At 45.2% G+C, this 13,593-nt stretch overlaps 1 protein-coding gene across 1 annotated transcript; it reads right to left on the reverse strand.

Annotated features, from left to right (window-relative positions):
- Positions 1 to 10,241: 10,241 nt before the first annotated feature.
- On the reverse strand, positions 10,242 to 13,277 carry LOC143987993 (zinc finger MYM-type protein 1-like). Its single transcript, XM_077487209.1, has 3 exons — positions 11,740 to 13,277; positions 11,552 to 11,654; positions 10,242 to 11,067 (listed from the first exon to the last, which is right to left on the reverse strand). Exons 1-3 carry the CDS (start codon positions 13,233 to 13,235, stop codon positions 10,540 to 10,542), a joined length of 2,127 nt encoding a protein of 708 aa, XP_077343335.1. The 5' UTR covers positions 13,236 to 13,277; the 3' UTR covers positions 10,242 to 10,539.
- Between the last annotated feature and the right edge of the window lie 316 nt (positions 13,278 to 13,593).

Here is a 13,593-nt window from a genome sequence, read left to right on the forward strand (position 1 = left end):
GAAAAGATCATGCATGCAAGCATCACTGTTGAAATGTCTTGTTCCTATGGGTTGCTGATGCCAGAATAAGTGTGTGAACTTTGTTTGGAAACAAGAGTGTATGTTTGAGCCATGTTATATTGTGTTTTATGTAATGTTATTGTGTGATTGGAGAGCCTGTGTTGTTCGCTTGGCCAAGGTCCCTAGTGGTATGTAGCCTAAAATGTTTGTAAGTGTTCATGTGGTGTCTCAAATGTGTCATTTTGTGTGGAGAAGTTTATGTTTCTAGCGAAGAAATCCTGATTTTAGCAGGATCAACAGCATTTCATGTGTTGGTGTTTTAATGTGGTCCATTTGTCATCGGCCATATTGCTGTCTGCTATGCGGCCCAGCTCTTGTGGTTGCCATGCAGCTGAGGCTTGATGTGGTCCTTTTGTTGCAACTACCATTTTGTGTCCGCTGTGTTTTGTGTGAAATTGCTCTGCTTTTAGGCCAGGTTTAAAAATGTGATGTTGGTTTGTAGAGGCACAGTTTAAGGATTTTGTGCTGTTTGGCCTGTGGGTCACACCAGAGTGGAAGCTGCTCCAATTCCTTTGTGTGTGTGTGTGTGTGTGTGTGTGTGTGTGTGTGTGTGTGTGTGTGTGTGTGTGTGTGATTGTGTGTAGCCATGCGGTCTTGGCATCTTGTCTCTGGGCACCATTTTCTTTTGCGTTAATTAAATTGGCTGTTTTTGTACTTTTTACATACTTTTCAGTGAAACTGTTGCTTTGTTTGTATTGAGTTTTGGGTTTAAGTGAAAATCTCTACTTTGCACTGAATTTACTAACTTTAACTGAGTTTTTGTGGTTTTATCGCTTTAGAAGTTCAGGGAAGATTAATCTAGGCTGCCGCTCCCCCTCCCTCTCCCTGTTCATTGATATTTAAATAAACCAGTTAGATGTGGTTTTAGAGCTGAGAAGACAGGACAGGAAGTTCTTTGCAGGTGTGAAACAGGAAGTTGGTGGGAGGAGCTTGGGGTATTTTGACTCGTGTTTGGAAGTAAATTCATACAATACATTTTGAATAGCGGAGGATTTTCATTGTGTTTTGTAGTTTGTCTGACAACACATTTATAGGGCTGCCGATAACCAGTTGTAGACAATGTAAATGTGAGGAGTAGTATGCTAGGCCGTGTACAATAATCAGGAAGCAGGTTCCCTGTTATAGCGATAAAGGTGCAAACAATAACCACTCCGAAAGTAAAGCACAGGGTTCTCTGGAAGCAGAGATCACCAAAAAAGCAATTTGAATTGTCATGGGCAATGGGTCATCCATGCACCCCAGTCAGACAGCTGCACTATACATGAAATCTGGGTATGACGCTAAGGCCATTAGACCTCTTGAAGATATGGTCAGAGGGTACAGTAAGGTGTATACTTTGGAAGGTACTTTTCATGTCTGGAGGTACGAGACCCCAGAATAAAAATACCTTGGAAGTAGTTCAGCTGTGGCTTCTGAAATCTGTAATAATGAGTGTGTTGTTGGATTTGTAGTACACGTTAGTGTGGTTAAAATCATCAATGCTCTCATGCCTGTTTTTGAACTTTGTCTGGCAGGTCCATGCAAAGATTGCTCTTATGTTTCTCCCATTGTATTTTTTTCTATCGCTAAAAGAGTGAAGGTAGCATTTCTTCTGGTTGTTTTGTTTTGGAAACTATGAAACATCTCTCCCACATTTGTATCTAAATGTTTTTCTCATGTTTGTATGTGATAACAAGAGTATGTTTGAACCTACCGCGACAGCCCTCTTACGTGTTGCGGGTGTTGTATTTTAGTAAGAACGTGAATGTAAGGGTTACAGAGGGTTTAGTCATTATCGATATTGAGGAATGTCAGTGACAATTTACCAATGTAAGCAAATGTTGTATTGTTTGCCATTCTTTGTAAAGCCTCACAGATACTTTTGTTGAGCACAAGAACAGGCCCTACTTGGAAATATTAGATCAAAAATTGTAATTACACATCCCTGTTAAACAGGGGCAGAAAAATTGGGCTTTAGACAGTGGTGGTGATGCCCTGAACCGAAAATATTCCTAGAAACTATCACCATGAAGATTGAGGAGGAATAGGATAGTTCCTAAGCATAATAGGATAGTCACTCAGCATATGCAGTCTTCAAGGGATCCCACATCCATAGAAAAATGAATTGGTTACATCAGCATCAGGTGCTTGGTAGCTGGTGATCTAAGACTGATTCATTTTTATAAATGGAGCCAATCAACAGAGTCTGTGGACAGGCGAACTCTGTGATCGGTTACAAAGCCTCCAGCAGCACTGAATGTGCGTTCTGAAAGAATGCTGGATGCAGGACAGGCCAGTAGCTCAATTGCATATTGAGCAAGCTCTGGCCAGTGGTCCATCCTCAAGACCCAGTAACCCAGTGGATGTTCTGGTGGAAAGGGCTCCAAGTCTGATCTTGCCCCTAGATATTCCTGCACCATGTAATTCAGATGCTGGCAATGTTTGCTGGAACCAATCAGACCTGGGCGCTGAGGACTGAAGAATTGTCTGAAGGCCTCTGTCAGCCGGCCACCTTCTCCACCGCTCTAGCTGTGACTGAACGAAGCCTCAGCAACACATTGTCCAGCACCAGGTAATTGTAACCTCCCAGGCTCTGGAAACGCATTGCACAAACCTTTCTGCAAGGCCTCCCAAAGATGTTTCATCCTCTGCTCTCTCTGCGAAGGCTGGATAAGTTCAGCAACCTTACCCTTGTAACGTGGACCAAGAAAGGTTGCCAGCCGATAATGATCCCTCTCCTTGATACCATGAATCCTAGGGTCCTTTCGCAGGATTTGCAGGATCAGGGAGGCCATGCAGCGTAAGTTTGCAGAGGCATTCGATCCTGAGTCCTCTGGGTCACTAAGGATCACATGATCCTCAACCACCTCCTCCCAGCCACATACAACTCCATGGATTTCTGGGGACTGCAAACAATCCCTTGAAGATGGATTGCTGACGCTGAGTGTTATCCTCCACCTCCATGCTGACACGACCCTCCTCCTCCTCCTCTCCTTCTTTCTGTGTTATCAGTGGGCCTGCAGGAATACTAGTATCTGGATAAAGGGGGCCTTGAGAGGTAAGGAAGTCCTCCTCTGCCTCAAGTGCCCTGTCCATTATTCCACGAAGTGTGTGCTCCAACAGGAAGACAAGAGGGACAGTATCATTGATGCATGCAGGTCACTGCTCACCATCTTCATGGCCTTTTCAAATGGTGACAGGACAGTACACGTATGCTTGATCAGTAGCCACTGGTGTGGCAAAAAAAAAGCAAAGCTCCCCTGACCCTATCCTGGTGCCATACTCACACTGGTACTCATTGATGGCCCTCTGCTGCATGTGCAGCCGCTGCAGCATTGCCAACTTTGTGTTCCACCTGGTGGGCATGTCACAAATGAGGCAGTTCTTGGGCAGGTTGCATTCTTTGAATGTCAGCCAGCCAATCACTGGCATTATATGACCAAGGAAATTACCACAGACATTCCTTGTCTGCCTCAGGAGATCCTGTAAGCCAGGGTACCTGCTCAATCACTGCTGCACCACCAAATTCAGGATGTGAGCTAAACAGGGAACATGGGTCAAGTGTCCCTGTCAGAGGGCAGAGAGGAGGTTGGTGCCAATGTTGCATACAACCATTCCTGGCTGAAGCTGATGTGGCGTCAAACACCTCTGAGCCTGGCCCTGCTGAGCTGACAGAATCTCTGTCCCAGTGTGGCTCCTATCCCCTAAGCAGACCAACTCAAGCACGCACCCCATGTCATCTTGCGTAGCTCCTTGAACGCCTACAGAGCACCGCTAGTTCAGAGGAGAAATCTGCAGAAGAAGAGGCTATAGAGGAAGAAGAAGAGAAGGGGGTGGAGGAGAGAGCTGTGGCAGAATCACCACTAGCATTTTGGAGACGTGGTGGCGGAACAAGCTCCAACAATACTGAACCCTGTCCTGTATCCTTCCCAGCTGCCAGCAGAGTTACCCAGTGCATCATGAAAGAAAGGTAACGTCCCTATCCTTGCCTGCTGAACCATGAGTCAGCAGTAATATTCACCTTGCTGCTTAACACCCTGTCCAACGAGGCCAAGACATTACCTTCCACATGCTGGTAGAGAGCCGGAATGGCCTTCCGTGAAAAGAAATGTCATTTGGGAACCTGCCACTAAGCAGCAGTTGCAGTGCTAGCAATTTGGCCAAGCTAGCATTCAGACGCTGAGCATGTGGATGGCTGGGACTGAATTTCTTTTGATGGTTTAGCAACTGGGTAGGGAAATTTGCCTGCTAAAATACGATGTTGGTGTACCGCTAGCAGATTGGCCGCAAGTACTTGGGACACCTATTTCTATACCTTCATTACTCTTAGTGCAGGTTTCTGAGAGGACTGGAGGTATAGTGGGGTTGGACATCCCAGCTGATGAGGAGCAAGGAGAGGTCCACCTTATTCTTTGATGTGAGTCTTTTAAGTGCTGTTGCCAACAGACTGCATGGGAGGTCGTCAAATGTCTTGTCAAGCATGTGGTGTCAAAGCAGCTGCTGTTTTAGTAATGCTTGATACGCTTCAGACATATGTTGCAAACAGCAATGGTGCAATCTGCTGCACACGTGTCAAAAAAGGCCCACAGCAAAGAACTTTTCAAAATATGTGGGGAGTCAGCAGCGCCCTGCACCTGCTTAGCTCTGCGGTGTGACTTAATAGAGTGGCTGCCCTTAAGCTGCCCCCTGGAGGGCATCCTGCCTCTTTGGAGATGTGCCTCCTCCTCCTCTCTTCTATCAGACACCCAAGTAGAGTCAGTGACCTCTTCATCCCCTCTCACCTCGTCACTAGAGCAAACTTGGTAGTATGCTGTAGCTTGGGGAACATGACTGCCAGTTTCTTGACCTTCTTGGGCACCTAATTTCTCTAGGCTCATGTTACTCCCTTCCTCAACCTGGGTACCATCATCGGAGCCTTCAAATTACTGCACATCCTCCTGCAGCATGTACCTGACACTGTGGTCTAATAGTTTGGGGGACTCCTCCGTGCATGATGGAGGGGCTAGGGAAGGAGTGCCTGTTGACATGGAAAAGGCCGCTTTGCCAGCTGCATTGGCAGGTAAACTACTCCGAGCCTGAGTGACAGAGGATGAAGAGGATGAGGGCTTTGTTATCCATTCCACCAACTCTTCTGCGTGTTGTGGCTCAATAACACGGCCAGCAGCAGAAAACAAGGACAAGCGTGCCCCACGGCCACGCGCTGAGGATGCACCATGTCCATGGCCAGCGCTGTCGACTGTAGACACAGAGCCTGCTTTCCCTCTTTTAGTGTCCTGTGAGCATCTGCCTCTCCTTAGTGGCCTTCCGGACATACTTTAAATTTTGTTTAGCAAAACCCCACTACATTGTATTGTGTGCACCACCAGAAAAGTAGTAGCAAGTGCACTAGGGGTGCACGGTACTGTGTACACCAACAGAAGTGTAATAACAACTATGGGTGTACTATATTGTGTACACCACCAGAAAAGTAGTAGCAACTGCACTAGGGGTGCACGGTACTGTGTACATCAACAGAAGTGTAATTAACTATGGGTGTACTGTATTGTGTACACCACCAGAAAAATAATAGCAACTGCACTATGGGTACACAGTACTGTGTACTGTGTACACTGCCTGAAGTATATTCCACCAGGAATGGTCTGCCGTCAGATATAGCTAAACTGGATACAGTATATATATATATATATATATATATATATATATATATATATATATATATATATATATATATATATATATATATATGAGAGTACATCACGGGACACAGGAGCTCATTACATAGTGGGTTATATAGGCACCTCTGGTGATTGGACACTGGTTAACCCCAATTAAGGAGAATTCCTCCTCTATATAACCCCTCCCATATGGGAGGCACCTCAGTTTTGTAGCAAAGCAATAGGAAACCACTTAAAACCCAAGAGGGGCGGGAGCCCTGTGTCCCGTGATGTACTCTCAAGAAAAGGATTTCACAGGTAAGCTGTACATAAAAATCCAATTTTCTTGATCATACATCACGGGACACAGGAGCTAATTACATAGTGGGATGTCCCAAAGCAATGCTCAGAATGAGGGGAGGGAGACACAGATCATAATTATAGACCGTCATGGGCCGGAGGACCTAAACTGCAGCCTGCAGTACACTGCGCCCAAAGGCGATATCCCCTTGCCCTCTGACATCCACCTGATAGAATCTGGTGAATGTGTGGACTGATGACCAAGTTGCAGCCTTACAGATCTGAGCCAGGGAGGCCTGGTGATGCCCTGCCCAAGAAGCACTTACAGCCCTAGTAGAGTGGGCTTTCACTTGAAAAGGAGGGATTTTCCCTTTAACACTATAGGCCTGAGAAATAATCTGTCTAATCCACCTTGAGAGAGTGGATTTTGATGCCACCTGGCCCTTCCTAGGGCCTTCCGGAAAAATAAATAAGCAATCAGTTTTCCTTATCTGAGCAGTTGCTTGAAGATAGATACTGATTGCCCTAACCACATCCAACGTGTGCAAAGATTCTTCTTCTGCGGACTGTGGGTCCGGACAAAAGGATGGTAGGATTACATCTTGATTCAAATGTAATCCTGAAACCACCTTAGGTACAAAGGACCTGTTGGGGCGCATGACCACCCGGTCCTTATGAACAATTAGATACGGCTCTTTGCTGGAGAGAGCTGCTAGTTCTGACACTCTTCTAGCCGTGGATATGGCTACCAAGAAAACCAATTTTTTGGTCAAAAGAACTAATGAAGCCAGATGCAAAGGTTCAAAAGGTTGCCCCTGCAAAGCCGAGAGAACCAAATTTAGATCCCATGGGCATACCAGAGGTTTGACTGGCGGCCTTATCCGCATAGCCCCCTGGATGAAAGCCCGCATCAGGGAACGCGATGCATGTGGCTTCTGAAAAAACACTGACAAGGCCGAAATCTACACCTTGATAGTGCTTACGGCCAAATTCATTTCTAGGCCTGACTGGAGGAAGGCCAAGATCCTGCTAATGACATACTTTCTAGGATGCCATTTCCTGAGTTCACACCAGGAAACATATGCCCTCCAGATTTTGTAGTAAATAAGCCTGGAGGCCGGCTTTCTGGCATTAACCAGAGTAGAAAGGACTGGCCCCAAAAGCCCACGGTCTCTCAGAATGTGGGTCTCAGCAGCCAAACCGTCAAATTCAGACTGTGTAAAGCAGGATGGTAAATCGGACCCTGTGAGAGCAGATCTGGCCGGAGAGGGAGGATCCATGGCCTGCCTACTGCCAACTTCATGATCTCTGCATACCACGGTTGCCTGGGCCAAGCCGGGGCTACCAAAAGAACCGATTTTGTCTCCCTCTTGACTCTTCCCAGGAACCACGACAGAAGCGGGCACGGGGGGAAGGCATAAATCAGATTGTACTGATCACAGGGAACTGTCAGAGCATCTGACCCCTGAGCAAGTGTATCTCTTGTCCTTGACACGAATTAGTCCAGTTTTCTGTTGAACCTGGACGCAAACAGATCTATGTCTGGAGTACCCCACCTGCGACACATGTCCAAAAACACGTCATGGTGCAGAGCCCATTCTCCTGGGCACAACCGCTGGTGGCTCAAAAAATCCGCCTGCCAATTTTCCACTCCTGGAATGAAGACTGCAGAAAGGCATGGAACATGCTTTTCTGCCCAGACAAGTATGCGATTCATCTCTTTTTGCGCAACCAGACTCCTGGTACCTCCCTGGTGATTGATATAGGCCACTGCTGTGGCATTGTCGGACTGAACCGAACAGGGAGACCACGTAGTCTGGAAGACCACTTTATGAGAGCCATGTAAACTGCCCAGATCTCCAAGACATTTATGGGCAATAGCTTCTCGATCGCAGACCATTTCCCCTGCGATCACGTCTCCTGTAACACTGCTCCCCAGCCTGTCAGGCTGGCATCTGTCGTAATAACCTTCCATGGAAGAGGAAGACAAGTTTTGCCTTGGTGTGCGGGAAAAATTGGCACATGGAGATATGCATCCTTGATGTCTATTGATGCCAGAAATTCTCCCCCTTGCAGGGAGGAGACCACAGGGCAAATTGACTGCATTCGGAAGGACCGGATGCGTAAAACCGGTTCAGATCCTTCAGATCAAGGATAGGTCTGACACTTCCATTTGGCTTCGGAACGGTGAAGAGATTCGAGTAAAACCCTGAACCCTGTTCTTTTGGGTCCACTTCTACTATCACCCCTTGGGATAGTAAGTGATCTAAGGCCAGAAACAGCGGTATTTGCTTTACTGGGTCCCTGGGGATCCTTGACCTTAGAAAGCAAGAAGGTGGAATCTCCTGAAACTCTAGCTTGTAGCCCAGAGATACAGAAGAGATCACCCACTTGTCCCAGATCTCTTCCCGCCAGGCTTCCGCAAACTGCCGAAGCCTTCCCCCCACTCGGCCGAGCGGGGACGCCCCTTCACAAGGAAGCTTTTGGGCTCTGCTTGGCAGGCTTTTGCCCCTAAGTTTTTTTCTGCCCCTGGGCCCGGCCCTGAACCTTTCCTGTAGAGGAGGGTTGAGAAGGCCGTCGCCACTGCTTAGAGCTTGATGCTCCGGGAGAGAGAGAGTGCCTAAATGATGGACGTTTGCTCCTTTTGACTGTAAGGAGAGTAGATTTACCCCCTGAAATTTTTTGGACGAATTTGTCTAATTCTTCTCCAAACAAACGTTCCCCTTTAAACGGGAACCCAATCAAATGCTTCTTGCATGATAGCTCAGCTGCCCAATTCTTTAGCCATAGGGCCCTTCGCATGTGTACCAACAGGAGAGACAAACGAGATGCTTGTTGGACAGAATCCAAAATCGCATCAATCATAAAACACAGAATTTGAGGTATTTCTGCATAATTCTCCAATTCCTCACTGGGAAGGAGCTCCTGTGTCCCGTGATGTATGATCAAGAAATATATATATATATATATATATATATATATATATATATATATATATATATATATATATATATATAAAATACACTGCAGCTAACTGAATAACTGAATAACCTGCCTGCCTACTCAATATAAATGACACTCTCACTCCATCCACGCCAACAACACACTACATGGGGCCAACGTGCAGGCAGCCTTATATAGTGTGGGGCATGGACTTAGTCCCCCTTAGCCATGATTGGCAAAATGCACCCTGCCTTTGGCCAATAGGGGTAGACACTCACTCAGGTTGAACTGGGTGGACTGGTGTCTTTATTCAACCTTACTAACTATGGAAATATAAAATAATGCACTGCACTCCCGCAGTGCATTATAGGCCGTTGCGCGCCGCTCAAATTTGGCGTGAACGCCCCATAATGTTTGGTTTTAGATGAAAGGGGCGAACAGCCAATGTTTGAGTCGAGAGAATGTAAGAATGACAGGGACAGCCAGAGGGAAATTGTTCACCAACCCCGACCAGGTCTGGGTGTGGTTTTTTGCTTGTACATGGTGGGGGCTTGAGCTTATGAAATGATTGAAAAATTTCTCATCCATTGAGGATGGGATGTTTCATGTAACTGTTGAAGCTACAAGGAAGTTCCCACAGTCCATGGGTGGTTTCTGGGAACTCATAGGTAAAAGATTGTTATACCTGGATCGGGGACACTAGTGACAAAGTCCAGGACCATATGGATAAGATTTAGATCCCTGCAAGCAAAGCCAGAGCTTTGGCTAGTGAAGGTTGAAGTCCTTTTAAGGGTGTAGGAACTTTTAAGGATTTCATTTTTTATTTTGCAGCTGATCATAGTTGAAGGAAGTATGGGTATATATACTCATGTTATTTTTGTTTCCTTCTATATACTGTGATGAGTTGCTACTGTTGCCTGATTGGATGAGTGAACAGAGCCTGAGCAGATGACGACATCCTAAAAGCCCAAACCACGTACAAGACGCAGAGGATCCCAGACCGACTGGCCTTCACGTCCTCCTCTAAATCATCCCTCCTGAAAACAGAGTCTACATATCAAGCCATATTTTCCTTTTTATGAACTTATATGGACTGTAAGGACTGATTCATTTCCAGGTATAAGAAGAAGCTCAAGATTCATCGAGGGACACATGAGAGCATATGACAAGAGGGGGGACTGTTGTGGAAATTGTATGAAGATCAGTGGCGGCTGGTGAAGTTTTTGGATGGGGGGGCGCAAGACCCCGCCCATCATGACCCCGCCCATCGTTTTGGCCCCTCCCACTTCTCACAAACCACGCCCCTTATGTAATCCACCTAATCCGTCCCCTGTATTCCACTTCCTTCCACCCATAGTGTCACGAGTATACAGCTCAGATCACAGGACAGAGTATACAGCCCCAGAATCACAGGACAGATTATATATCTGGATAAAATATTGAAAATGTCAATGTTTAAACCAACTGTTAAAGAATGCAATAAAAGTACCACAAATCAGTGATTTTTTTTTTACAACAGAAAACAAACTTTATTGTACAACAAACAACAAAAAGACTCAGAGTAAAGGTGACTGAATACAAATTCACGTTAGCAACAGTCCAACTATTTGAAAATAAATTTTGCTCTCCTTTCTTTCTGGCTTGCAAATTTCTCAATGACCTTCTGGTTGAAGTCAGTCATCTCTGTCACCACTCTCTTTTCCATTGACAGCATGGCCAATGCATTCAGCCTTTCCTGGGTCATGCTATTTCTCAGAAAAGTCTTTATTCTTTTTAAGGTTGAGAAGCACCTCTCAGCTTCTGCTGTGGTCATGGGTGTGGTGATGAGGATCTTTAGCAAAGTCACAGTCTCTCTAAATACATGAGCAAGATTGTTGCCCACAAACAGCCTGAATAGGTCCAAAGCACCATTACACTTTTTGAACTCTTGTGTGCGGTAGATGAGACCAAGCTCTGTCTTTAACTTATTTTTATTCAGAACTGGATAGGCCTTCAAAGTCTCACTCAGTGCATCCTCGGGAAACTCCACTGCGTACTGTTCAAACCTGTCTGCTTGAAGCAAAGTGGCACTAACAAGGTGTTTTGTGAAGGAGAAACGTTGCATGGTGTGCAATAGTATGGTATCACAGACCTATAGAGTGAAGGATAAAAACAAAAATTAGGCAGTGATGTCAATTAGGGGTGTCAATGTCATCTCTGTTAGCTCCCTGACCATCATAAATGCATGCAACCTGACATATTTACTAAGAATTTCTTGTCCATGTGTATGGAGTCATAACTTAAAACTGGTCATTTTAAAATGTTCACTTTAAAGTTATAAAGGGAGATCAGTTTCAGTGGTTTGGAATCCATAATTTCTCAGCACTCCATACACATGGACATTGGACAACAAGACATTCTTAGTAAATATGTCAAGTTTCATGCATTTCTGATGTTCAGGCAGCTAACACAGATGAAGGTTGTAATACTAATGTTATCCACTAGAGGGAATAACAAATCCTTTTAGATCACATCATTTTTATATGACTATTGTAAGAAAAATATTTTTCTTTCCAATCTTCATATCTATAAGGGAGCTATCAAAAAGACAAATATTGCAACAAATAAACACTCACCTCAGATGCAATGCGTTTATGGTCTCCTGGATTCAGTGAGCCCCGCCTCTTCGGTTGAGAACCACCTTGACTGCTTTCGTCAACCAGGCATGGGATAGAATCTCTGCAAAATGTATGAGCAATAATAATTAAAAAAATAATAATAATAACAACAACAACACATGGAAAAGGAGGATTACGGCTGCTACCTGATCATCTGTATGTCCCGCTGGAACTGCTGGATGCTCCCCTTAATGTGGACTGAATCTATGTCCTTCTTCTGGAGTTTGGCATAAAGGAGGTCAACATGCGGCATAATGTTGTGGAAAAGCGCAAGAAAATATTTAAAATCCTGATCCTCCAGCAGCACGGCAAAGCCTGCTGCTTCTCTCATGGTAACTGAGTCAAAATCACCTGAGTCTCTTATGGTTTCAAAACAGCGGATGAGGTCCTCTCTGTGCTCAAACACTGTATGGACGGCACGGCTGTGGAAGTTCCATCTAACACTGCTTGATGTTGGTAGTCTATGGGCAACTACTTTATCAAGTACATCTGTGCGCTTGGGTGATCTGGCAAAAAAGCTGGCAAATCCTCCAAGGTTTGAAAAAAAAAGTCTCACTTTGGGCATTTGAGAAGTGGCCTGTTGCATTATCAGATTGAGCTGATGTGCATAGCAGTGGATGTAATGGGCATTTGGGTAAATATCCTGAATCTTCTTTTGAACCCCTGAAGTGGCACCCCTCATCACGCTGGCTCCATCATATGCTTGGGAGATGAGCTTATGTTTCTGATCCCCTGGAAGGATGACAGCAAGGCGCTCTTGTAGTGCTGTAGCAATGGAATCTGCATTAGCGGAATGTAGAGAAATAAACTCAAAAAACCTCTCTTGTACATTGTTTTTGTCATCTATGTAGCGCAGTACAAGCACAAGTTGGCAATGGGTGGCAATATCAGTGGTCTCATCGGCCTGGATTGAGATGAAATTGCTGCTCTGTGCTTCTTGGATAATGTGCTCCTTCACTACAGACAGCATACAGTCCAACAGCTCGTTCTGCACAGTTTTTGAAGTGCCCTTAAAAACAGTGGCATTCTCAAGGTGCTCTTTCAAAACTCCATCAAGAGAAGCAACAAAATCAACCAAGCCACGGAATATCCCACGATTTTCGGAGCTCTCACTCTCATCATGACCACGCAAAGCCAGCTCAAATGCACCACAAAATTTCACACAGTCTATTATCCTAGACAGGATGTGTCGATTTTTTGTGACCTCTTCATTGTGTCTTCTAATGGAAATTATGTAGCCTGCATCTAGCTGTTCACCAATGCTACGCTTTCCAAAAAACTCGAGCCTCATAACATTGTCAAGATGGCTTTGGGTAGTTTCATGCCGCTTGCATTTTTCAGTGAGATGCTTTAGGTCGTTAACCCCTGTTGATATCCACAGCGTGTCGGTGCCATGACTTTGGAATAGCAAACATGGAAAACAATAATATGCATGAGTCACATCACATCCAGCTAGCCAACTCCATTTATTATAAGAAGTGGTGGAAAAGCTTCGCGTGTAAACTCGACCACGATCACTTGACCTCTGCTGAATTTGCAGTTTGGGTTGATATGGTCCAAGCTCCTTTAACCTCATTTTTTCCTCATCTGTACGCCTTGTGAAGGGAAATAGTTTCAAAGATGGAACCGAATTTTCAGTCATTTTGAAAATAAATTGCACAATGTTCAATACCTATGAGTCAAATGAAAGTATGGGTAAGTTTAAAAGAGAGATTATGGTGCTGCCAAATGCAAGTGTCTATTTCATCAAATGCAGCCTCACCTTGCCCATCAATTGCAGCCTCACTGTGCCCATAATGAGGGGTTCCCACCATGGCTGTGCTGAGTTCCCGGGCCTGTACAGCTGCTGGCTGCTGTGCCCATTATAAGGGGTTCCCCCCATCCCTGTGCTAAGTTCCTGGCTGGCTTTTATACAGTGGCAATAGACTTCAGAGGACTAGTGTACAGGGTACATAATGTAGGTTCAATCTGATCACAACATTTTTCCTGCTGTTCTGGAT

Source organism: Lithobates pipiens, unplaced genomic scaffold (assembly GCF_037356315.1).
Source record: "Lithobates pipiens isolate NorthernLeopardFrog02 unplaced genomic scaffold, aLitPip1_a1.2 Scaffold_18, whole genome shotgun sequence".
In the NCBI taxonomy this organism is placed as follows: Eukaryota; Metazoa; Chordata; class Amphibia; order Anura; family Ranidae; genus Lithobates; species Lithobates pipiens.